Source organism: Pseudoliparis swirei, chromosome 14 (genome assembly GCF_029220125.1).
Source record: "Pseudoliparis swirei isolate HS2019 ecotype Mariana Trench chromosome 14, NWPU_hadal_v1, whole genome shotgun sequence".
Classification (NCBI taxonomy): Eukaryota; Metazoa; Chordata; class Actinopteri; order Perciformes; family Liparidae; genus Pseudoliparis; species Pseudoliparis swirei.
In genome coordinates, this window is record NC_079401.1 from 7,805,434 (window position 1) to 7,829,621 (window position 24,188).

Genomic DNA, 24,188 nt, shown 5'->3' on the forward strand with positions numbered 1-24,188 from the left:
TCCTCTCGAATGTGCGAACGTAAATCGCGGGATGTGTGTTCCTGCGGTTTGTTTTGGTCGACAAAGCTGCATCACTTCTGCGTTTAAGGTAATAAACCCTTCCTCAACCATGCAAACCAAATGAATTATTATGTAAGTTTAATTTAACGTTACATCTATTAAGTGTGCTCGTGGATTTGTCTCCACAAGCACATGTAGCTGAAATTAGGAAAGCTCAGATGCTAGTTAGCTATCGCGTTGGCTTTATTGGATTCAGGACTAACGTTAAACTTTAAAGCATGAAGAAAGCCGGTGTTCCGTGTTGTTAAGTTATAACCGTCAACAATGTACCAGCCATAAAGGGCTGCATTCACAAAAATGTAACATAATACAACTGCTATAATCTATAAATTATACTATAACATCAGTATGTAAAATGCATGCAAACATATCTTAAGTGTTTGTGGAAATGATTGTGTTCTGTGTGGAAATGATTCACAACAAATGTCAAACCAGAAAACAACGTGCCATCATTGCACATGATTTATTGATCTGCATGTGTTATGGCCCCACAGCATGGCGATCCCCATCGCCATATTGGACTGTGATCTACTCCTACATGGTCGAGGCCACAAGACCCTGGACCGCTTCGACCTGGCCTCGGTCCCAGACACTGTCCTCCTCTCGCAGTTTGGCTTCCCCCGAGAGTTCATTCTGTATCTGGTTGAATTACTCAGAGAGGTGAGTACGTGTGTGTGTGTGTGTGTGTGTGTGTTCATCCTCGGTTTTGAATAATCTCATCCAGCGAGTCATTCATTTCAATGTGTTTCTGTGCGTCAGGCCCTCTGTAGACGCACACAGCGGTCCAGAGCCATCAGTCCGGAGGTCCAGGTGTTGGCTGCCTTGGGCTTCTACACATCTGGCTCGTTCCAGACATCTATGGGCGATACCATCGGGATCAGCCAGGCGTCGATGTCCAGATGCGTGTCTCACGTGACCAGAGCCCTGGTGGAGAAAGCTCCCCAGTTCATCACGTTCAACAGGTGTGATGCCATGCTGGATTACGTAGGCAAACTAAATATTGGAAAGAATAGGGAGACGGATTACAATAACGGCAATATTTATATTTCACATGCAGAGATCCCTCCAGCACGGAGCAGTTTCAGAGGGTGGCAGGATTCCCAGGAGTACTGGGGGTGCTGGACTGTGTTCAGGTTGACCATCCTCACAACTTTGAACACATTGTACACAAGCGACAGCCTCGCTGACACGGTCCTCCCTCTCGTCTCCAGGTCACCATCAAAGCTCCCAACAGCGAAGACTCGATGTACGTGAACAAGAAGGGTTTCCACTCCGTGGGCTGTCTGCTGGCGTGCGACGCCAGAGGGTTGTTGCTGAGCGCTGAGACACACTGGCCAGGAGGCCTCAGAGACACGGACGTTTTCGAAAGATCTGCTCTCCTCAAGCAGCTGCAGGACACAGAGGAGGGCTGGCTGCTGGGTGAGATGGGGATTTCAGCATTCTTGCGTCACTTTACAAACATTTTGGGCCCAAAAATGTACGGCAAAGTTAGTAAAGTCCATTTTCCCGCTTCCAAGGGGACCGTCGTTACCCTCTCAGGAAGTGGTTGATGACCCCGGTCGACTGCCCGGAGTCCCCTGCGGAGTTTCAGTATAACCTGGCACACGCGGCGACACACGAGATAGTGGACAGAACCTTCAGAGCCATCCAGACCAGATTCAGATGTTTGGACGGCACCAAAGGATACCTACAGGTATTCTATGCTATGCTCAGCTGACATGTTCAGTGCATCAGGCAGAGCAGGGTCATCCAGCTGTCCCGTGTCCTCTCCCGTCTGTCAGTATTCTCCAGAGAGGAGTTCGGCCATCCTGCTGGCCTGCTGCGTCCTCCACAACGCCTCCCTGCAGTCCGGATTAGACGCCTGGACCCTGGAGAGAACCGACCCCCTGGAGCAGCCCGAGAGCCTCGAACAGAGACCAGAGGACCGCGACAGCCTGGCAGAGGACCTCCGAAAACAGCTGATACTCAAACACTTCAGCTGAGCTGCTGGCCGAGAACAGGAAACGGGACTCAACCAACACAAAGCAGTCAAGAATGATATCAACGTCGCATTTCAAGCAAGAAAGTCCAGACACAGAATTGCTGATGCAGGTTTTTTATATTTTGCTTGTTTCTACTCTACTGACTACTCTAAGATAACATAGTTGTATATGGAGGAACATGCAAGACGCTAGACAACAAACCAAGACAACGTTTGACCCAAACACATTTGAAATAATTGGAAACCCTTGAAAAGTGCTCGATTATTTCCCCTCCAACATATTCACGAAGAGGTCGGAATAGTCGAGCGTCCCCTGGTGGTTTCACTGGATTTGAACTGTGTGCAGCTGATGCGTTATCAAAGTTTCTCTACAAGTGGAAAAGTCACCCTCCCTTTATTTTTTACCCCCCTCCCTTCTCGACACATTTTTCCCCCCGGGAATAATCCAAACATTTTTCTCAATTCTTTTCTTCCCCCAAGTGCTTCCACAGATTAAAATCTTGGACTGTGTCACAATACAAAACCAGGGCCCTTATTTACAACAACTGCACATCAGGTCGTCATTGTTTTTGTACACCGGTGCTTTAAGACAGTTAGGGGTGAGAATGACTGGATGTTTGTGCAACGGGCTGCAGTCACATGACGTGTTTTTGTGTACACACACAGGATGAGGGCCACACAATTAAACAGATACAGAGATGAATAAAAAACAATTAAGAAAAACAGGAAATCTGTGTTAATTGCAATGTTTTGGAGATGAAAAATAGGATTTCTGAGTATTTCATAACTCAGAATTCTAATTATGTCCCAGAGGATTTGGACCGGGACAGTGGAATGGTTACTTTCGTAGCTTTTAATTTGAAGGAATACCATGGCATTTAATAGTTTGAATTATTTGGTCACATTGTCAGAATAGTGGTGAAGAAAAGATTTTTTTGTAAATGTCCCAATGTTCCTTCAAATTGTGGCAATAACGAAGCTAGTGGTGTTTTAGTTCCTGGAATGTATTAGTCCCCTGATTGGCTTCATCAATATATACACACTTTCTACAAACAGGAATAAATACAACATACACTGCTGTCGCATGAGCACATTTAGCATCTATGCTGCTTCGTTTTTAGCTTATATTATGAATTTATGACGGGAAATATATATATATATACATTGACATTATAGTCAATGTTTGAATTATTTAAAATTTGTGCGGTTTATTTGCGATGATTTCCAGGTCAGGAAACCTTAAAAATGAGTTTTAATTCACCACAAAGACCCTGGTAGCTTCTCATGCGACAGCAGTGAAACATAAACACTGTATTAGCGTTAAAAGACACGAACAGACCACGTCAAAGTTTCACACTCCATGTCAGCTACACACTGTCGTGTAAAACTTCATCGTCCTCAAAAAACACAACAACATACAATTCCATTTTTTTTTCTTGCATAAAATAAATATGCTCTTTTTTTTGATGCTCTGAATATATTATACGTTGTATTTTGGGTTTTTTTTGTAAACATTATTTAGAAAAACAAAAACAAGACGATGACGGACTAACTTTAAAAACACGTTCAGTATTTCTTTCCTTTTTTTTTTGTTGCACAAATTAAATATGCTCTTTTTTTGATGCTACAAATATATTACATATACCATATGTCATGTTTCCCAACCTCTGTCGGGACCCCTTTACCGGTCCCTTGATATGAAGATGTGCCCCCTTTCCCGAATGATGCTAAATTTGGAAGTGAAAAAAATTGAACTTCAGAGATGAAATTTAAAAAGTGATCCAGTTTAAAATAAACGGTCTGTATTCTAGTTTGCGTGACGGCTCCAGGTTTAAAGCTGCGTGAGTTGCCTTTAGGTTTAAGGCCGAGTCGGTCATATAGTTATAAAGTGGAAGGCACTTTTTTAAAAATGGCACAGCTTCCTTCTAAAAGGACGTGTTCATCCTCACGAGTTAGTTTGGTAACATCGAGCTGAAACGATGGTTCTATTAATTAATTGGCAGAAATTATTCAAGAAAAGACACTCGCTTCTCCATGAGGATTAGAACTCATGGATAGTTGCAGCCCTTTGGTGTGTGACCGGTTAAAAACGGAGCGCCTTGGAAATAAAATACATAAAACACACAACATTAACTCCCACAGTGGAGGTCCGTCAAGTATCCACATCGATGTATTTATGTTCATAGAGTTCTCAACAGGTGTTTCTTCAGGTCCGTCGTGACAAGAGGAGATCAAACTCTCTTATTCATTTCTGAATTTGTCTTGGTTTACTCGTTTGCGGTGATATTTTTGCAAATTGCATCTGAGTTTTGTTAATTACGGCCCTATGTTTGTAAGTGTTTATCAATAGATACTATATCTGAATGCACACCAGTAGAAAGGTCAATAAGGTGGTTTCTTTCAAAATCAAGTGTATTCAGGTGCAGCAGAGTCTGTTCACGCAGGATACCGGCTGTGGAGAGGGCGTGTCTCGCGTCTCATTGGTCGAGATGGCGGTGGACTGAGATTCGGGTCCAGTTTGACTGAGGAATCTGGCGGTTTTCGGGACTTTTAAGGGGGTCAGAGGTTAGAATTCATGGGGAGGAGCATTCAAGCTCTGTCAGAAAACTCAGAGACTCCTTCTGGTTTTGTTTCTCTGAGGAGAGAAGAGAGGCACTCTGTTAATATCAATAAAAAGACACACAAATATCACATGGATATACATGTATGTCTGTTCTACCTGCGGTTGGACTTGGGCCCAGTTGAATGGTTGCTGCCCTGAACGTCCGCTGTGTGTCGGCTGGTCTGGATGTGGCTGTCCGACTCGAGCCGCCCCTCGTCTGACGTCACTAAACCCTCCTCCTCCTCTTCGTTGTAGAAGAGCAGGCTGCGGGAACGGACTGCAACGCACAAACGCACACTGGTTTTCATTCTCATGTCACTCGTTTCTAGCTTGTAATGACCTCGGCCGGCCTCTAGGGGCAGCATCTTTAGCTTCCGATGGCAGAATGAGGCACAACCTAACGACTACAAACGGGGTTTCCTACCTGTAAATTAAAGGAAGTTGAGACTAAAACCTGTGGGATCTTTATCCATCTTCTTACCTCATGTGCTTTTATTTCGAAGACGTATTTGTTGCCATTAGATAGTACAAATATACTAAAAACAGAACGTTTCTTTTATAAAGCGTGGTCTTTCACATGTTATTGCTCCTGTAATCTATCTAAAGTTAAATCTCATTCTAGAGGGTTCTTGAAATGCACTCTGGGAAATGTATTGCACAAACTGAAGAACAGTTCATAGGTGCATTTAAAAAAAGGACCTACCCTGACTGGTGGTGTAGAGGTCCGCTGACGGAAGAGGAGGAGAGGAGGAAGGGTGGGAGGAAGAGGAGGATGAGGACAAAGAGGAGGTGTGAGTGAGGAAGGAGAGGGGGGAGAAGGAGCCCAGCACCAGGACGAAACACACGGCCACCATCTGCACGCAGAGAGGAGCAACACGCTTCATGAATCAGCACCAACAGGAACACAATGAGCTCAACTCATTTCTGGCATTTTGTATTTTGTATTTTTTTTTAAACTTCAGAGGTTAATAAATTCCATTTTTAACAACAACCACATTTACCATGAGGCATGTTCCCGTTTGAGTTGAGGCCATTTTACGAGAACGGGACACAACTTTTCCTGAAACCAGGGACTGGATCTTCTGGAGCTGCTGTAGGAGAGACCTGAGGAGACAGAAACAGAGATGCTTAGATCGAGGAAGGCCAAGGACGATGACTTCACAGGGGGACGGGATATTCGAGGAACAACGGGCCGAGGATGTGACCTTATCCTAAATGCCCCTGCAAGCATTCCTCTCCTTGTGTACTTTAAAGTCAACGTAACCCACTTGATTTGTTGTTTCTGTGTCAATAAACCAGAGTGAGTGAAGAGAACAGTGGAGTTGGACCGACTGCACCAGTGGAACCAGTACAGTAAAGTATATCTGTGGGGTCTGGAGAGCAGGGTTCTGATGGTATGAGCCGTCAGTGGCTGTGACGACCCACTCTGACCACTAGGTGGCGACAGAGGGCCGTAAACCGGTCCTAAACCAGACAATACAGTAGTGGTCAGGTGGTTTATCTGATGCTTCACGACGTCTGATGTGGGATGACGCAGGTCAGCGTCACTCACTCACTCGGGGGCGAGGGTGTCAAATAATAATAATACTTCAAATTGCTTTTCTAGACACTTAAAACCACAGAGACGATTGCTGCTTTAAATATACAGCACTCCCAAAAGGCAAAAGGTCATGCAGGTTGGCTCGTTGATGATTTTGTGTGTGTGTGTGTGTGTGTGTGTGTGTATAATGCAGAGCAAGAATGGAATAAAATGTAAATGACTTCATGACAGTAAGGTTTTTATTTCATTCTTTTTACTTTTAGGGGAGCGAGGCGAGCAGTTTCCCTGTGCTTCCAGAGATTTTTGCAAAGCTCGGCATATTTCAAATCACTACCGATGTGACTCAGGCGAAGGAAAGTCCATGTCTGAGTGTCTGGTACAACAGATGAACCAGGAGCGCTAAGTGGAGAACAAAAGGACCACTAATAACTGACACTTTTAGGAACGAGGAGTTCATTCGTTAAAAAAAACTTATTCTTAACATATTCTTAACTTTATGTGAGAGTAAGCAAGTTGACTCATGTTCCCCAGTTTGTGCCAACTCATTGTTCCTCTGTGTGGTGGTTTTACATTTTCATCTGAGTGTGTGTGTGTGTGTGTGTGCACGTGCATGTGTGTGTGTGTGTGTGTGTGTGTGTGCGGTGAGAAGGGAGGGGGTTGCCTTCCATGATGAAAGCTACTGTTAACTTGCAGCTGTAATGACAGGCTCAGGCCGCCACAGACAGACAGACATAGAGACAGACCCGACGCCCCCCTACACGCCCCCCTTTGGACTTCTTCTTCACCACCCCACCCACCCACCCACCCGCTCCTGGATAATAGCAGATCGTTTTCATATTGTCATAATAACAGAGGAGCAGGGTGAGTCTATACTTTGCTTATGGAGCAGACAAATTTATGTTTAGACTCCTAGAATTCTCTCAAGAGCAACAAGCTGCATATGAAGAAAGGTTTTTACATCCAGAGCATCAAATATAGTATAAACTGCAGATGAGAGTTTGGCCTTTGAAGACTCCATGACTTACTGCTCAGTCATCGTTATCTATACATACAAATATATATATATTTATATAAATATATGTAAATGAGCCCCGCTGCAACTCTCAGCTTATCATATTGCATCCTTTGTGAACGTGTTGCCATTTTCAGTTACAATAATCCATACATCGTCATGAGAACGTTGGGTTTGTGTGTGTGTGTGTGTGTGTGTGTGTGTGTGTGTGTGAGCCTCACCTGTTGGCGGTCTCCAGGTTTTCTACTTTTATCCACAGGTCGCTGTTTTCTGACGTGTAGCTGTCCACCCTGACACACACACACACACACACACACCGTTAGATTTGCAGGTCCCCGGACATAACGTTCATTTACCGATTTACTTTGAAATAAAAATCACTCATCGGAGCTGAATTATTACCAAAAGGTGCAAAGTAACGGATAAAGACATTTGGAAATCCCGCCCACGTATCGATCCGATCCTCCACACAGATGTTCTTTCCCTCCTGCGAGTCCTATATATCTGACATCAACCGGACATCTTCTTAATCTCGTGCTCTGCTCCTCCTAATCCTCCTGACCTCCTCCGCCCATATGACGGCTCGCTCGTACGCATTCCTTTCACAGAGCCGCCCCGCTGCTTTCCCCCCGCGGAGATCCTCCAATAATCCCGTCCTCATGTCCCAAGAGAAACACAAACACGAAGAAAGGGATGGCTATTTTTCCACGCGCCTCTTTCTTCTGTCGCGAAGGTGCTTCAGTCAAAAGAGCTCAACCAACCCTCCTGTGATGCGATTAATTTGGACATCTTGCCTCCACCTGCGTGAACCTCTCGCGGTACCTTTCCAATCAGAAATAATCCAGCCCACATTTCTCTTTCACTCGCCGCCCCATGTGCTCGGCAGGTTACTGGAGGCCTGCCACGGCGAGGAATGGTCCCAATAAGGAAGGACACAAGTTCTCTTTAAGAGAAGACATACACCCTAAATCCTAAGAATACACCCTAAGTACTAAACTCATCTGGACATTTGAACCTGCACCCTCAAGGAGCCGGGAGTTTGATACCTTTCGGCTCAACCTCCACGTAAAAAGCACACACTCCTAAATACATTGTTAGACTGCTGGGAGAAGTGGAATAAATAAATGCATTCATTCCTTAAGTAGTGACACGACGCTGGTGGAAAAAGCAAAGTATTTAATGCTGATTCGATGACATATTGCACTTGAAACAAATCCCAATCCGCCAAAAAACGCTGACGATAAACGATGAGTACGAAACAGCCGAGCACCTTAAAAGGAAATATCAACATTTTCACAGAATTTATTGACTGTAAGAAACATCTGTATCCTCCAATATGTTGTCACTGTGCCAATAACAGCAGCCTGAGAGTCAGAGGTTGTAGAAGCGGCTCAAAGAATTCAAACTATTGTGAAGAGTTGTGGCCGCTGATGTACTTTAGAGGAGTTTCTTTAAAACTATTTGAAGGGACTTTAATGAGGAAAACAAGGGGAGACGTCTCAAAATGTCAGCCAGATATAAAGGTGAACCAAACAGGGGGGGGAGAAGGAATGGAAACACGTTTTTCCAATGCTTACTTTTTCTCCAGACATTCCACGTACTCTTTCTTCTTCCTCCGGCTCTCCTGAGCTGAGATCTGGCGAGGGGAAAATATATATATATATATATTGATTGTTTGTTCATCACTTGCATTTCTGTTTCCATCTCTCAGACCGGAAGTCGTTCAGAGTCATCGACCTTTTGGTAAAGTTTCTTTTTTTTTACCTTGTTTTTAATCTTCCGCCGGACCCTCTTCAGCGCCTTCTCTTCGCTTTTGGTGAGAGGAAGTTTGTTGGGTACCGGGTAGCCCTCCGCCACCAGGGTCCTCTTCTCTTCCTCCGTCAGCAGGAGGGGGCCTGAACCCTGCAGCTTCTGCACCGCCAAACAACAACGCTTTTTCAATATATTTATATATAAAACGCATTATCGACAATTTCTGTTTTTAATAGAAAAGCCCGCGGGCCCCCGGCTCCTCGGATAACCCCGTGAACAATACTGAACACGGTGTTGTGACCTCACAACAATGCAGATGTGTCACTACCGAGTCAAACGTTTTTTGCTGACATTGAACATCGGGTCATGAGGTCATGTGTTTTGGCGTTCAAACAAATGATTAATGTGAGAACATCTGCTGCCAGACAGACGGAGCCAGACGATGAATTAATTGGATTTTAATTTAAAGTGTCTCATGTTGTCAGCAGGCCGATTTAACGTCGCGCTAACAGCCGGTTCACACGGCGAAACACGACCCGCTCCACATTATTCAACCTTCGTTCATTCAACAATATGTTCTGAATGAAATAAAAGTGCTGAAAAGTCGAGCTTCAACGACGTGGAGCTGTGCTCTTTTACTCACGTGTGGCGCGGTGAGCAGAGGTGAGGAAGAGATGGCGGTGGAGGAGGAGGAAGAGGAGGAGGAGGCTCGACCCCCCGGCCTCTGTTGCGGCTGAGGGGAAGACGGCGGCAGAGGGAGGTGTGGCGAGGACGGAGGGAGGGAGCCGTCGCTGTCGCCGTGGTTACTGCTGGGAGGGGTGGGCGGGAGCTGGAGGACGTCTTCTGAAAGGAGAGCAGCGAGTTGAAGGAGCGCGTCTACGATGAACTCCCTTCCCTAAGACCACTGAGACAACGTGTGTGTGTGTGTGTGTGTGTGTGTGTGTGTGTGTGTGTGTGTGTGTACCGCTGGGCAGGCTGAGGTACTGTCCAATCTCTCTGGGTTCATCTTTGATGGCGACTGACTTCACGCTGTCCTGGTTCGGCGCCTGTAGAAACACAACAACAACAAAACTGCTCAAGAACGCTGCTTTTGAACTAACCAGTCAACAACAACAACAACAACATCACTTGTAGCGTCTCTTTGCCGGATGGATGCTAACCTTGCGTTTGCATGGCGACCCTCTGTGTGGGGGGGCGGGGCTTAATATGAGCGGCGGGCCTTCGAGAGGCTGAGGATCTAACCTTTGACCCACATCAGGCTCCTCCTGTTTCACCAAGATGGCCGAAAGGTCCTGGCTGAAGCTCCATTCAAATTCTGAGGGTGATGAAAAAAAAACACACACACACACAAAACATCATCAACTTGCCAAGAAATCCTCACGAAGCAGAATGAAGCCACATTTTCAGAGCGACCTGGAGGCCCTTCAGGGAGGTCCCCCCATGGGAAGTGGCTGGCAGCTTATAAATCACTCTTTCAAAGAGCTTCCTCAAAACATGTGAACACTTCCTGACATAACTGGTTATTACAGGCTGCCGGACGCCGTCGCTCTGGCAACCGCGGGGCATAATTTGTGTCCGGTGTTTGAGTTTTCTACCCTGAAATAAAAGATGGGCTGAACCAACAACTCGTCTTCGGTCCTGAGAGAAGAGACGGCAAAATACGCGTCATCCAGTGACCCGGCGATGAGGGCAGAGGGCCATTTTAAAAAAGGAGGTTCCCCAACACACAATGAGGACATTTAAGAGCATCTCACAGGTACGCCATTGTTTAGTCTACGTGAGCTGCAGAACGTATTTTAAGGACATAAATGCCACTTCAGGGCTGCAGGAAAACTCGTCACAAGCGCTCGGGGTGTATTTGGTGTCCTGGTTGGCTCATCCAGCAGCACGAAACTCACTGGGATTAAACATCATCACAGGTTATCAGAATCACTAAAAACCTAAAGCTCTTCAACTTGTACCACCACATCTTTGCATTTTATAGATGAGATATTGGGGACAAACCCAAAATAAATGTCCTTAATGAACAATATTTATTGAGTTGTTTCTTTAACCCATTGGGGTTCAAACACGAGATACGCCTGCTTCTTTTTCTTCATCCGTCACTTGCTGGTCCCCACACTTTATGGAAGTGCGATACTTTAAATCCTTCAAGGTCTTTTTGATCAAAATAAAATTCTGTTTATTTGGGCATTTGCAGTCACCTTATTAGGAAAAGGTCCAGCAAACAGTCCATGTGAAACTTTTCTCATTCAACATTTAACTTGAAAATGAAAATACATTTGACATTTTTAGAGGTGATTAGTAACAAAAAGGTGGCTGTAGGTAGAGAGGGATGAGTGTGAGTCAGCGCTTTTAAGTTTTAGAATAAGACACGAGCACCAGGACAGAGTAGACACTTTGATGTTTGCCACAACACACACACACACACACACACAACCAAAAAGCTCCCATGGTTTATAGAAAGAGAGCAGTAGCAGTTTAACAAGAAAAGTGCTGCTGCTGCTGTGTGTGTGTGTGTGTGTGTGTGTGTGTGTGTGTGTGTGTGTGTGTGTCCTGGGAGTGAACGTCATTTTAATCACCTCCTGGTTTCCTAGCAACATGTTTGCTGGTAAAATGCTTAGAAGTTTACAAGCTGTATGCGCTGTGTGGAAGCAGAGGGAGGTGTGTGTGTGTGTGTGTGTGTGTGTGTTCTTGTGTATTTATGTGTGTGACAGAGTTTATGCTAAAAACACATCCTCTCTCAAAAGAGTCCGTGAGCGTCATTGCAATCTTCTCATTAGCCAATGAGAGAAGTTACTATGTGGGCTGTTTGTTTCCGGATCAGATCCTGGATCAGTTCTTGGATCAGATCCTAGATCAGATCCTGGATCAGTTCCTGGATCAGTTCCTGGATCAGATCCTGGATCAGTTCTTGGATCAGATCCTGGATCAGATCCTGGATCAGTACTCTGAGCGTGTGCTGATTTGTTTCCTCGAAGCAACGTCTCCAAACTCAAATATAATCAGCTGACAAACCTAAAAAACAGCCAATCCTCACATTTGAGAAGCTGCACCTTGGGAAAGTTTCTAATATTTACTCGATAATTAAATTGAAAAACAATATCTATCGTCAGGAAGTCACTCACTGATCAAACTAACAAGAACTAAAAACAATTTTTAAAAGAATTTAAAAGAATACAATTGTGATCATCTCCTGCAGTTGTTCATGAGTGTGGACCGTTTCCCTTTCCGCCTGACCACGTTACCATGGTAACACTTCATAGACACAGCGAGGTGCACACAGGAAGTAATCGTGTCAATTGGATGGACTGTCGCGGCGGTTTGCAGGTCGACTTGATTAAAACATAATGAGCCAGGTTTAAATACACATGCAGGAAGAATGACGCTTTCTATGTAATGTCGGCACGATGCACCCAAGAATTAAAATAAAGATTTTATATTTGAGCTCAAAGTGAAGGCAACAAAGTATAATCTGTTAGTTTCCCCCATGTTAAGTCAAGGGGAACGATGCTGTCGGGGAAAGTAAGGAAGTAAAACCTGATCCTCTCCTCTTCCTACTTTATGGGATCTCTTTGGATGCTGCTCATAAAAGACAGTCTGCCTATGAGGCTAGTAAAGCAGGTAAGAAATCCTATCAGAGAGAAATGGCTAATGGGACGACCGCTCCTGGCATTCACGGGGGGTCAACGCAGGATGGCGACCGTGTTTGATCGCAGTGGGACAGCAGAGATGATTAAAACAATAGTTGGAGCAACGCAGTGGGGGCTGCAGTAAAAACACGCAGCTTTTCCTTTATTGAACGAGAGCGACGAGAAGTGAGACCACAGGCTGAGAGGGAAAGAGGGAGACGGAAAAAGAGGCACAGGAAAGTTGAAAGAGTTGAACGCCGTACGTCAAACAACACCACGCATTTTAAGGATGGCTCCGTGAGAAGTGAACCGCGTCAGCGCTTTAACTTGCATTCTTTCAATCGGCCACCAGGGGGCGACTCGATGAGAAAACGACACTCGGTTTATTACATGTTCGTGAAAAGTGAAATGAAACACGTTGATCGTCCATAAATGGTCTTATTCAGAGTTTGATTGTAGCTCCTCCCTCTTGTGATGCGTGAAGATGGCGGCGGCTCCAAAGACGTCACGGCGACTCCATCCACTTCTAAATCAAAGGTGCCTAATATAAATAAAAAAACGCCCCGAGTGACTCACCATCCTATAATTGCTCTCCGTGTTTTTGTCCTGCAGAACAAACTCTTCAGGCCTCCCCGGCTCTCTTATAGGTCAACGTCTGCCATCCCCAGGTGTCTAATTAACCTGACTCAATCAAGCAGCCGCTGCTCCTGTGTTGCTCTGAGTGCATGCTGGGAAGGCATGCAAATGAGAAAACCAGTGACTGGATCGACCCCTCGGTTGCAGCAGTCGTGTCAAAATCTGCCCGGTGACAAATTTCATATGAAAAAAATGTGATCAAAGTGCTGAATGGAACCAAAAATTAAAAAAATACAGTTAAAAAAAGTTCAACTTCTACATCCTGGAGCATCGAGTGCAGGAGATACGAGAGAATCTTGACACGAATAATGAGAGTGTTTTATAAATTATTACCCCGAAGGATTTTAACCCGGCCAGATGCAGGTTTTGAAACACATTTTGGCTTAAATTCAATCTCAAATAGGCTGGAATAGATTAAAATGCATATGGAATGTGTGTGTGTGTGTCCTCCATATGTGAGCTTAACACAACTATTATGCAACTCATGGAGGAAATGAACGAGAATGTATATAAATATATATTCATGTGTATAAACTACCTTGTAATCAAAGCGGTCAAAATGTTTTGTGTTATGAGGTCATATGTTATGTTGATGGTTTGATGTCATCTTAGATCTTTTGTTTAACGTCCTGTTTTAGTCTGGCGTAATTTTATTTAAGAGCGATATTAATATTCTTGCTCGCAGTATTTAAAGTGGAAACATCGGAGTTGTTTTTAGATGAGAAATATCTTCTCGGGGCGTATTTTGGAAAAATCCAGGTAATCGGATATCCGTACCAATAAAGCGGATTTAATTGGATTAAGGGAAGAAGAGAAGGAGGGAGATAGAAAACAGAAGTAAGCCAGTGAGAGAGAGAGAGAGAGAGAGAGAGAGAGAGAGAGAGAGATAACCTGACAAGAGAGAGAGAGTTTCCGCTGGCTTTGGCTAACGCTGCAGACTCAAAACCATATGCTTGTCATAACGTTGTGTAAGCCCATGTGTGTGTGTCTGCGTGTGTGTGTGTGTGTGTGTGTGTGTGTGAGGTGGGCAGGGCTTAGCTGGAGGAAAACTGCTCAGACTAGGATCCTGCCGCTCAGACAGCAGGATCCCCGGGACAAATGGAGATTGGGCAGCGTGCAGACAGTGAAAGACACAGGTACACACACACACACAGACAGGTACACACACACACAGACAGGTACAGACACACAGACGGGTGGAGAACATGACATGCCGTATTCTCATAATGCGCTGCAGTCGACACATGTTGCAGCAAGCACCGCTCACATTGGAGATAATAGAGACGGATTCAGCCAATCATAACGCATGCTTTGTGACAGACAGTGGTTTCAGCCCATTATAGTGTTTACCATCTGACAGACCGGGTCACACGGCATGACATCACACAGACACTGAGCCCAGACGATAAGGAACCAGACTAAACATCTGCAGCAGTTATTTAGGTTGTGTGTGTGTGTGTCTCTTTAAATAGTTTGAACTAGATTAGATTGCACCTACGTGACTCGTGGTCCATTTTGATTGACAGGGCTGGGCTCTGGGGGGCGGAGTCTTCGCTGAAAGAGTAGCTGTGCTCCGCTTGAATATCTGTGAGGTTCAAAAGCCCTTTTTTCAAACACGGAAAACAGAATATTGCACGTCCTCATCGAGCTGTCGGTGGCGGCCATACTTCATTCACACGCAGGTGTGCGCTACGTAAATGTTCCCTCGCGGCTTCATTCACACGTCATAGAAAACGTCAGATTATCTGTCGTGTTTTTTTTCTAATCCTTCTCTCCAATCATTTTGTTTGAGACGCTGATTTGTCGTCGTGCTGCGAGCTGATTGGTCGGACAGTTTCAACAACTATCGAGGCCCATCTGCAAGGCTCGAGTGTCTCCTAGTAGCTCGGCCAGTTGCGGCCTGAACCGACAGCCCCGGTGCATTCACTGCCTGCCGGCTCTCGGATGGTGGAATTCATCCTCTATCTGGAAGAGTGAGCCACAGTTTGAGCTTTTTGAATCCAACCAAATAATGAGATTGGGGCAGATTTATTTTCTTGATTTTTTTCCCCAGACTCAGGCGTTGGCTGCTGAGTGGACCAACTGGCTGCCGCACTGTTGGAGGTTAGTAGGGGGATCAATATCATCCAAATGTGACTATTAGAGAGAACCACTAGTGGTTTGTGAGTTGGAAAGGGTTCCAACCAAAATATACCTGCTGGGAGATTTTTCAAAAGTTGCGTTGGCAATAACTGGGCACTTTGGATAAGTGTTATTGGAAAGAGTGACCACTGTGATCCAACTCCAGATGCAACTGTATTGGACTTTACCATTCATAAATACCACGAGTAGCTGTGAGGGAAAGTAGGCCATGTGAATCCTTTGAGTGGCTTTTCAAAATAAAAGAGGAGCTGACCTGGGCTGCTGTCGTCGATGTCCATGTGTAGAGGTGACGGTCTGTCTGCCAGCAGGGGCCTCTCTAATAGATGGTCGTCAAAAAAACTGCTGAATAATTCACTGCTGAAGTCGTCCATCTGGTCACCTGAGAAAGGCTGGAAGACGTGGAGAGAAACACGGAGAAAGAAAACGGTATTTTCGTCAGTACAATTACGTTTTTTTTCCAGGGGACTGGGATTTTAAATGTAGGGGTTAGGTTCAGATCCAAGGTCCTAAATCATTCAGGTAACAATGATATGAAACAATGAAAACAGCAAATCCTGACACTGGAGAGACTGGAACAAAGAAAATATGACTCAATAAATCATAAACTTTTTTTCTCCTCTTGCTCGACTCCTCTTCCCTTTCTCGACTGTCCGACGGACTATCCGTCCGAGTCAGACGCCAGACTACGTCGTCGATGGCGCGACGAGTCGGTCAACGGGAAGCGCATTGATAGATTCTCCCTCAGTCTGGATGAGATGAGTCACTCAGCGGAGCGATGATGTTCTGGGAGCCTGGGACAGCGTGGGGCTCTGATTTCACTGCTTTTTCACACACATACAAACACACACACACAATATGAGTCACCCTGTTCTTGAGCAAACATGCATGAGGCAGTGCGCACACACACACACACATGCACACACACACACAGATGGGTTGGAACCAATTGAATACACAAGTATACTCTGCCTGGAAGCTTCTCAGATGGACACGGCGGCAGCAATAACTTCATTTTAACGAACAGCAAATACAAAATTGGGTTCACACGTCGTATTCCTCTTAATTAAGTGTCACAGCGGAGCTAATCAGTCCAATAAAAACACGAGGAAGCCGACTTAAATATATTCTAACATCAACAATGGGGGAATTAAAGGTGTATCAAGATGTATGACCAAGAAGGCAAACGGCTTTAAACTATTAGTGGAGTAAATCAGTCAGCAAGGAATTGATTTGGCTTCATGACACTATTACAAGCTTCAATGGTCGCAGTGTTTATCCATGCAGTTGCAATGAGTAGAGTGAGGAAGAGGAGGAGGAGGATGAGGAGGTAGAGATGGAGGGATGAAAGTGAGTAAACAGGCCAAGCTGAACAGATACATAGCCAAGAGTCATGGGAATTACTGTTGATGCGTGCACGTTGAGCAATGTGTTTAAGAAGCATCATTCACACATGCGTTATCTGAGTGTGTGTGTGTGTGTGTGGTAGAATAACAGAAGCGCGTGAAAAGCGCTGCTGATGTTTTTGAACCTCGGCTGTCGAGCCGTCGTGTGAACTTTTTTTACAAATTGTCGCTCGCCGCACATTTTAACGGACTAAATAAAGACGACCGCGCGTTCCGTTTTGGGCCCGAGCCCGAAGAACTTTGCGGCTAACGCGGGCCGACCGCTTTTTCCCGCCGCTGGATTTTTTTGCTCTCCCCCGCCGCCACTTTTTTCCATTTCTGAAGCGGTCGCATCATGTCGGCGAGTTGGCGCTGACAGCTCACTCGCCAATAGTTGTGTTTGAGAGAGAGAGAGAGAGAGAGAGAGAAAAAACAACCTCAAGGCTCAACAGAGCTCTCCGCAGGATTAAAGCGCCCGAGTGTGCGTACGGTCGTCCCGCAGCCTCGTCACACACGATGGGATCTTCATTCATAAACAGACGCACACACACACACACACGAGAGAGAAACATGCCGACGAGAGGAGCCTTGTTCTCCTGCTGCGTGCTCTTTGCGGGCCACTCGGCCCACGCATGTGCAGCGAAAAAGGGGTCAAAGGTCAAGGTGGTGCAACGTTATAACGAAGTGGCGTGACCTCGCGGGAACAGTGCGAAACTCTGCGAGGGTGAGCTGCGGTACCACGACAAACAGTTAACACAAGCCGGGCCTCTCGAGAACAAACAATAACAACAAGTCCCCCCCCGCCCCCTCGAGGGTATATCGACATCCACTCCACCTGGCGCCAGTGCTCCCGCTCTCATGCACGACGGGCGCCGCCCCGCTCGAGGCTATACTCTTTCTCTTATCCGTCAGCTGTCACGCCGACCGTGTGCCCACGGCACATGTTTTTTTTCTTCTTCTTTTCTTTCCGACACCCGACGTGTTAAAGTATTCTGGCCGATAAGATCTCCTCCTCTCTTCAGGCGTGTACAGACCGTTTCACTGATGACATCCCGATTCTCCCTCCCTCTCCCATTTTCCGTTAAATACATATATCTATCAGAAATGCACACGGCGAAGCAAGTACACACGTATGATGAAAAGATAAATTGATTGATGGTTCTTTTTTTGGGGGGGGAGGGACAGAATCTAAAGCATTCACTCCATCAAATTGTTGCTATGGATGCGCCGACTGAGCCCAGCTGCCTCGTCCTGGAGGCAGATAATAGCATGCTACTGTCTCCCAACACGGATTGGACGGAAGAAAAGGTCAACGTTCAGGCGCCGATCTGCTTCACACCTGCACCACCTGACATTCATCAGTGGCAAATGTGATGTCAACACACATACTAACACACACACAATATTGCCGTCATAACGACAGGAAGCTCCGTGAGTCCAGAGGGGCCCAGTGTTTGAGGAACAGCTGCAGTCGGTGTGACCAGAAGCCCACAAGTCTGGACCTTTCATTACCTTAACCCCCCCCCCATCCCCCCATCCCCTTCCCCCGCCACTGGGGAACGAATCGCATTAGGATGGCAAGTATCGTAAAAAAAAAAAAATGTAAAAATAAAAAAAAAGGGGAAGGGGAAGGGGCAAGACAGATGCAAGAGGAGTAATTACGAAAGCAGAGAGCGACTCCCCCTGGGCCTGTAATTAACGGTGTTGCCTCAACATCCCCCCCCTCCTCCTCCTACCCCTTTCATTTGGAGGCCTCACTGGTTCAGGGGAAACGACCAACGTTGGGAGTGTTTACTTTCCCCGCCACAGTGACGAGGGGATGAATGTCATTATGGCATGGAAACTGTAGTAAAATAGTAAAATGAAGAGACGCGGGCCAACCGTATAGCGGCTCTGGTTCGGTTTAGTCCAGTCGGTGACCGTGACTGTAACAGTTTAGCACCACGCCTTCCCTTTTGTCATAGTTGTTTTCATCCTGTCACACCATCTCGTCAATCCAACTCCCCTCACCTGCCTCTGATCACCTCGTTAGTCCCTCATTCCCTTCACCTGGTCCTCACGCCCTTCTCACCTGCAGCCCATCCCCTCATTAGTCCCTCACTATTTAGCTCCCTCACTTCCACTTGTCCTCTGCCAGATTGTCTTGTGTTTTCGTGCCAAGTTCTCCAGCGTTATTAGAGTATATTCCTGACCTGCCTGCCCTGACCTCTGATTCTCTGCCCCGCCCCTTTTTGGACTTGTTTGCTTCTTCGACTGATCTCCCGGTTTTGACCCAGCCTGTTTCCAACCAAAGACAGTCATCTTTGTTACTCCTGTCTGAGTCGTGCTATTGGGTCCACTCTAATAGCGTCGTGACAGTGACATACATGTAGGTTCCTATTCATGCCACCGTAAACAAACTTAACCCTGTGGGGTGAACTGCGCCTCCGCCCTGGAGCGTCTTGCGCCCGGCTGCAGGAAACGCTCCGTCATGTCGGACCCACTTCCTCCTCTCTGCGTCAAACTCACTTTCCCACTGTTGCTACACTTTGCCGCATCACGACCGTCTCAACCGCGAGCTTCTGCAATCGCTTCATTTTTCCGGCGTATCACGAACCAGCAGGTCAGCAGGAGAACAAAAGTATAACAATATATATCATATAGATTTGGAATGGGTTCTATCAATCAATATCAGGGACACTTAAAATGCACAATCTAACAGGATGTGCGAGGCCATGTGGATCATCTCAAGCAGAGATGTCAGAACTTTCCTGGTTCCAGCTCATTAGATGCAGTATGATTGAAAATCGTAAATCTTTGTCGTTTTTGGACCGTTAGCCGTGGAAAAAAGTGATAATTTTGCGGTCCTACATGTAATCGCCTGAGATGTTACAGTGTGCACTTGAAGGGGTTCAAAGGTCAACTCAGTGTTCAGGGTTTAAGCCACGCGAAGACACTAAGGTCATGCTTTTTCTTATTTATTCTACACTGCACACTTGTGGTGCAACTACAAAAAAGCAAGTCTACAAAGAGTTCAAGTAGCTTTTAAAGATGCCATGTGAATACTGTAGAAGAGGCCGAGGTGGAGTCGTGCGACTGAAATGTTCGTGGCTGCAGGAGTCAATACTTTCAACGCTGTTTTAAGAAATATTATGTACAAATGTATCTGCCGGGTTGATGAAATCATCATGCTTTTATCAAATATAAAGTTCAGTACTACAGTAGACATCGGTACAGCTGTCTTTATACAGCATTTGTAGTTTTATGTATTTTACTTGTGATTGTGTATGCATTTTATTCTATTTGAATGTTTTGTGCTATCTGGACCATGCGTCTGAAATAAAAGTGTGATTGATTGATTGTTATTTAATTCAAATAAGACATGAAAAGTCAATAAAAAGTCGCCGGGGCTGGTTGAGACGGACACTTCTTGCAGATTGAAATCGTGAGAACCCGGTGTCGTTGTTCTCCGGCTACCACAGATAAGAAAATGGCAATGTCCTCCACTGTGTCTGGCTTCATGTGCAGCTGCAGCGACTTGGCTGTGTTCTTCTTCACTTGAAACCGAGAAAGGAGCGAGCTGAGATTACCGTGTGTGTGTGTGTGTGTGTTGAGATTGCAAGTGAACTCAGCTGTAGTTCATCTCATTCAAACAGCAGAAGAGTATTTTTTCCCCTCACACACACACACACACACACACAGCTGCATGCCTGCTCACATTCCATCAGGCAGCTCGGCGGCCAATCGGCAACGGGCATGCAAATGAGATGGGCGTGTCCCTTAAAAGCTGGAGTGCAGGGTCTGAATGGAGAGTAGAATAGAATAGAGCGGAGAGAACGGAGGGAATAGAATACAAAATGTAGAGAAAAGACAGAAAGTACAAATAATATATTGCTTTTCTGTCGGCAAGTTTTTCTACGAACAGAGAATAGAAAAGAAACAAATAGAACAGACCCCCTCTTTGTGCGTGTGTGTGTAAAATGATGTGGGTCTGCTGGTTTTGAGATTGCAATTTCACAGAACACAAATTGCATGATGTGCCTGTCCGACAGGATCACAAATATTACATTTTCAATGATATAAAAACAGAGAAATCGAGAAACCGTCCCATCCCAGAAGCTGAAACCAGAGAGTTTTTTTTCAACTCAGATCCCATCACTGGTTTTCTGTCACACGTCCAGTCAGTTGACAGATGAATATAATTAATCATCCTTTTTTGTAGGCGGTATACTTTGCAGTCGGGCCTCCGATGCGACCCCCCAGTTTCTCTGCATGGCAGACGGTGAACCAAAGGTCACGTACGATCAAACCCCCCCGGTTCAACTACCGGGTGAGAATACTCGTGAGCCGCTCCTTTCCTCCTGCAGGAGTTCGGAGGAGCGCTGCTTACTGAGCTCCGGCGACTGTGTGCAGCTTTTAAAAGCTGAATTGATTTTAAAATACTAAAAATAACGTGCAGCCATTGATAATGATCGCCTCCACTCTTCCCACGACCCTCAAACAAAAAGCTGCTGTAATCAACATTTGACAATGTGCAGTGGGGCGGGACTCAAACACCGACCCGGCAGTTTCTTTCATCTCTCTGCTCCTCGTTTGGGGTTTATGCCTCACAACTGGACTCGGTTGGTTCCGATGAACCCGCTCGTCTCTCTGCGGCTGTGATTCGTCGTCAGCACCGACACAACGCCGCTGCAGACCGTAGATGAAGGAGAGATGAAGTGCTATAGACGCATGGCGTGTTGCAGCCAGGCCTCGGCGGTACCGCCCAGCCTGAGTGGACTACTTTATTTAGAAAAGGGATGAGAAGGGGGAGGGGGGGGGGGTTAAACCACGAGCAGACTGCCGGGCTGACTCACTGACTGCTTTTAAAACTGTGGCGTTTAAAAGAGAAAGAGAAAAGGGAGTGATACAGTGGAAAAAGGAGCCGGCTATAGCGGTTATAACGGACACAGGGTACTTCCTGCTCATAGTTTCATCGTTAAAGCGTCCTCCTCGCAGTTTGCACATCATTTTAAAAAGTGGAAAAGCTCGGTGAAGCGCGCACACATGCAGGTACCCGTGGAAACAGGGTGGGAGGAGGAGGAGGACATTGTTATTGTACATTTCTGCTCCGCTCCAGCGCGCAGTGCACGGAGGCCTGGACTATTGAGAGAGAGAGAGAGAGAGAGCTTCAGTGGCAACAGGTGGTTTTTAAAAGGGGGGCTGGTGTATTTAGAGGGAGGTGTGATGGTCAACAGTGTGTGATGTGCATGTTTTACCACTACGCTGGTTGATAAGATTCAATTAAAGTATCCACAGTATAGCTAGAAGAGCTTTGCATGGTTGCAGACATATGACGCCGGTCCAGAGGCCATGGAGGCCATCTTCAAATGTCTGGTTTCCTGCTCTGACCCCCCCCAAAAAAACACACAAAAAGAAGATTGAGTTTGAAATCTTCACATTTGAAAGAGCGGAACAAGTGAAAAGTTTCATAGAGTCAAAAAGGGAAAGGGAGAATTGAGTTAATTGAAAGCTGATGAAGACCAACAGAGCCAATGAATGTACTGACACACACACACACACACACCCACACACCCACCCACACACACACACACCAGCTGTGCACTGGTCAGGGCATGTCCTGTCTCACACACACATACCATATTAATAGTCAGGTCTGGGGACTGCAACACCTGCACGCTGAACACACACACACGCACACACGCACACACACACACACACACACCAGTTAACCAGTAACTCGGCAGCCTGTGTCTGAGTTGCACATACTCTGCACAATTACACTAAGCACACACACGCACGCACGGAGCGGGTTACGAGCCCCGGATGTCAGTCAGGATCTCAGTCACTGCACCGCCCTCCTGAGGTCCGGCTCCGGGGCGGAACAGGCAGCGGAGGTGCGCTTGATTTTGCGGGACTTAAACCCCACTGACAGCTGAAGAGTCTTAACGTGAACAATAAAGACGGTGGAGCCTGTGCGGCTGATTCAGAGCAGGACGAACTCACCACGTTGGTGAGGAAGTCTCCGTCGCTGAGCTCCTCCAGGTCCAACAGGTTGGCCCCGCCGACCGGGTACAGCCGGTCAGCCGCCAGACTGTCGAGGATTGACTCCATCATGATTGTCTCTCTTTCTTTCTTTCTTTCTTTCTCTTTCTTTCTCTGGACTGGATTCTGAAATTCAACTCATTCACTTGAGGCGGTTAGGTGGTGTCCGGCCGTGAGTTGCGCCACCTGTGCGAGTCCTTCACAAACTTCAAAACATTATCAAAATCCACATCCTTCCGACTGCCGAGACGTTGCTGTCCATCCAGCTGTGTGCGCGCGGCTTCAGCCTCTCTCTCTCTCCCCTCCTCCTCGCCTGCGCTGCCTCTCCGGCTCTCAGCGAAGCCCCGCCCCCCCCCCATAGGTGTACAATTACGACCACGCCCCCAAAAACACGCACAAGTCAGTTTTGACATCCTGATATTCTGCCTCCAGTTAGAACACACACACACATTCTCTCTCTCTCTCTCTATTTCTGCAAATCAAACTGATATTTGTTTCTCCTCCATGATTCCTCATCTCTCACCTGGCCATGTTGTTTCTCCTGCGAGAGACGGAGAGAGACCCTGTCCATTGAGTTGCAGGTATACCTGCGCGTGTGTGTGGGTGTGTGTGTGTGTGTGCTGCAGCTTTGACCTGTTACACAATCTGCATGGATCACAGGAAAATAGGCATCTCCAACTGCAACAACTGTTGGGTGGATTGACTGCGGACATTCGTGGTTCCCAGAGGATGTATCCTCGTGACCTTGATGACCCCGTAACATGTCAAAGGGTGTGTGACAGTTGAGGGACGGAATCCCTTTGTCTTACATCCTGGACGACCGCGATTCCCATCATCTTGTGTTCCTGCTCCAACAATAGTTACTAACTTGTGTGTACTGATCTCCTGTTACATCATTTCTTCTTCTTCCCTTCCTGCTTTCCTTTTCTGCCATTTTTCTTATCGCTAATCCTTCCTCCTCCCCTTTTGTCCGTCTCCTTTCTCCTTACAGATATCCGTTTTCGGAGGCGTTCCACCTCGAGGGACGGGGTCGTCTCCGTCTTTTCTCACACACACACTGGTGTTGTGTGACTGCAGTGACCCTCCACTGACAACATTAAGCCAAACTAATCCCAATTACAGTGTAAAGGTGGAGTTGTTGACCACCGGAGGCCCGTGTGGAGCAACGAGACACTAAAATAGAAAATACACTCATTGTGCCTGATAGATAGTCAATAAAGTCCCCTCTATCATCCATGCAAAATAAATGTGATGAGCAAAAAATCAATTATTGGAATCTAAAAGCATTAGTCATCTGTTGATGCAGCTCAGGACAGGCTGCTCTCTGATTGGCTCCCAGCTCTGATGATGCAGGTGTGACTCATCTTCTATTCTGAGACAAAGAGGTGAGTCCGAATTTTGACCTTTTGACCCCCCCCCCCCTCC

General features: G+C 46.3%; 2 protein-coding genes and 1 long non-coding RNA gene across 5 annotated transcripts; 2 read left to right on the top strand and 1 right to left on the bottom strand.

Moving 5' to 3' along the window:
- Positions 1–33: 33 nt before the first annotated feature.
- Positions 34–2,771, top strand: harbi1 (harbinger transposase derived 1). Its single transcript, XM_056431474.1, has 7 exons — positions 34–88; positions 555–720; positions 820–1,022; positions 1,118–1,193; positions 1,272–1,479; positions 1,578–1,753; positions 1,842–2,771. The coding sequence occupies exons 2-7, from the start codon at positions 556–558 to the stop codon at positions 2,040–2,042; spliced, it is 1,029 nt and encodes a 342-aa protein (XP_056287449.1). The 5' UTR covers positions 34–88; position 555; the 3' UTR covers positions 2,043–2,771.
- Positions 2,140–23,038, bottom strand: creb3l1 (cAMP responsive element binding protein 3-like 1). 3 transcript variants are annotated; one of them, XM_056431471.1, is made up of 13 exons: positions 22,725–23,038; positions 15,611–15,746; positions 14,714–14,800; positions 10,108–10,262; positions 9,912–9,993; positions 9,591–9,787; positions 8,960–9,106; positions 8,773–8,831; positions 7,417–7,485; positions 5,645–5,747; positions 5,347–5,497; positions 4,761–4,920; positions 2,140–4,676 (listed from the first exon to the last, which is right to left on the bottom strand). In XM_056431471.1, the coding sequence occupies exons 1-13, from the start codon at positions 22,833–22,835 to the stop codon at positions 4,631–4,633; spliced, it is 1,503 nt and encodes a 500-aa protein (XP_056287446.1). In that variant the 5' UTR covers positions 22,836–23,038; the 3' UTR covers positions 2,140–4,630. The 3 variants fall into 3 exon arrangements, with proteins under 3 accessions (XP_056287446.1, XP_056287445.1, XP_056287447.1); XM_056431470.1 differs by having other exon boundaries at positions 9,591–9,790; XM_056431472.1 differs by lacking the exon at positions 14,714–14,800 and having other exon boundaries at positions 9,591–9,790.
- LOC130204631 (uncharacterized) lies at positions 14,807–24,113 on the top strand. The gene is made up of 3 exons (XR_008833732.1): positions 14,807–15,188; positions 15,269–15,318; positions 23,755–24,113. It is a non-coding gene; the product is annotated as an uncharacterized LOC130204631 (long non-coding RNA).
- The last annotated feature ends 75 nt before the right edge of the window (positions 24,114–24,188 follow it).

What these genes read in the sequence shown, in the direction of transcription:
- harbi1 (XM_056431474.1), top strand. Translation starts at nt 556, where the DNA reads ATGGCGATCCCCATCGCCATATTGGACTGTGATCTACTCCTACATGGT. An exon ending in CAGTTCATCACGTTCAACAG is followed by an intron (nt 1,023 to 1,117) that starts GTGTGATGCCAT and finishes TTTCACATGCAG; the next exon opens with AGATCCCTCCAGCACGGAGC. An exon ending in GGGTGCTGGACTGTGTTCAG is followed by an intron (nt 1,194 to 1,271) that starts GTTGACCATCCT and finishes TCTCGTCTCCAG; the next exon opens with GTCACCATCAAAGCTCCCAA.
- creb3l1 (XM_056431470.1), bottom strand. Translation starts at nt 22,835, where the DNA reads ATGATGGAGTCAATCCTCGACAGTCTGGCGGCTGACCGGCTGTACCCG. An exon ending in CAAAATGGACCACGAGTCAC is followed by an intron (nt 10,263 to 14,713) that starts GTAGGTGCAATC and finishes CATCACCCTCAG; the next exon opens with AATTTGAATGGAGCTTCAGC. An exon ending in GGGCCCAAGTCCAACCGCAG is followed by an intron (nt 4,677 to 4,760) that starts GTAGAACAGACA and finishes TTCTCTCCTCAG; the next exon opens with AGAAACAAAACCAGAAGGAG.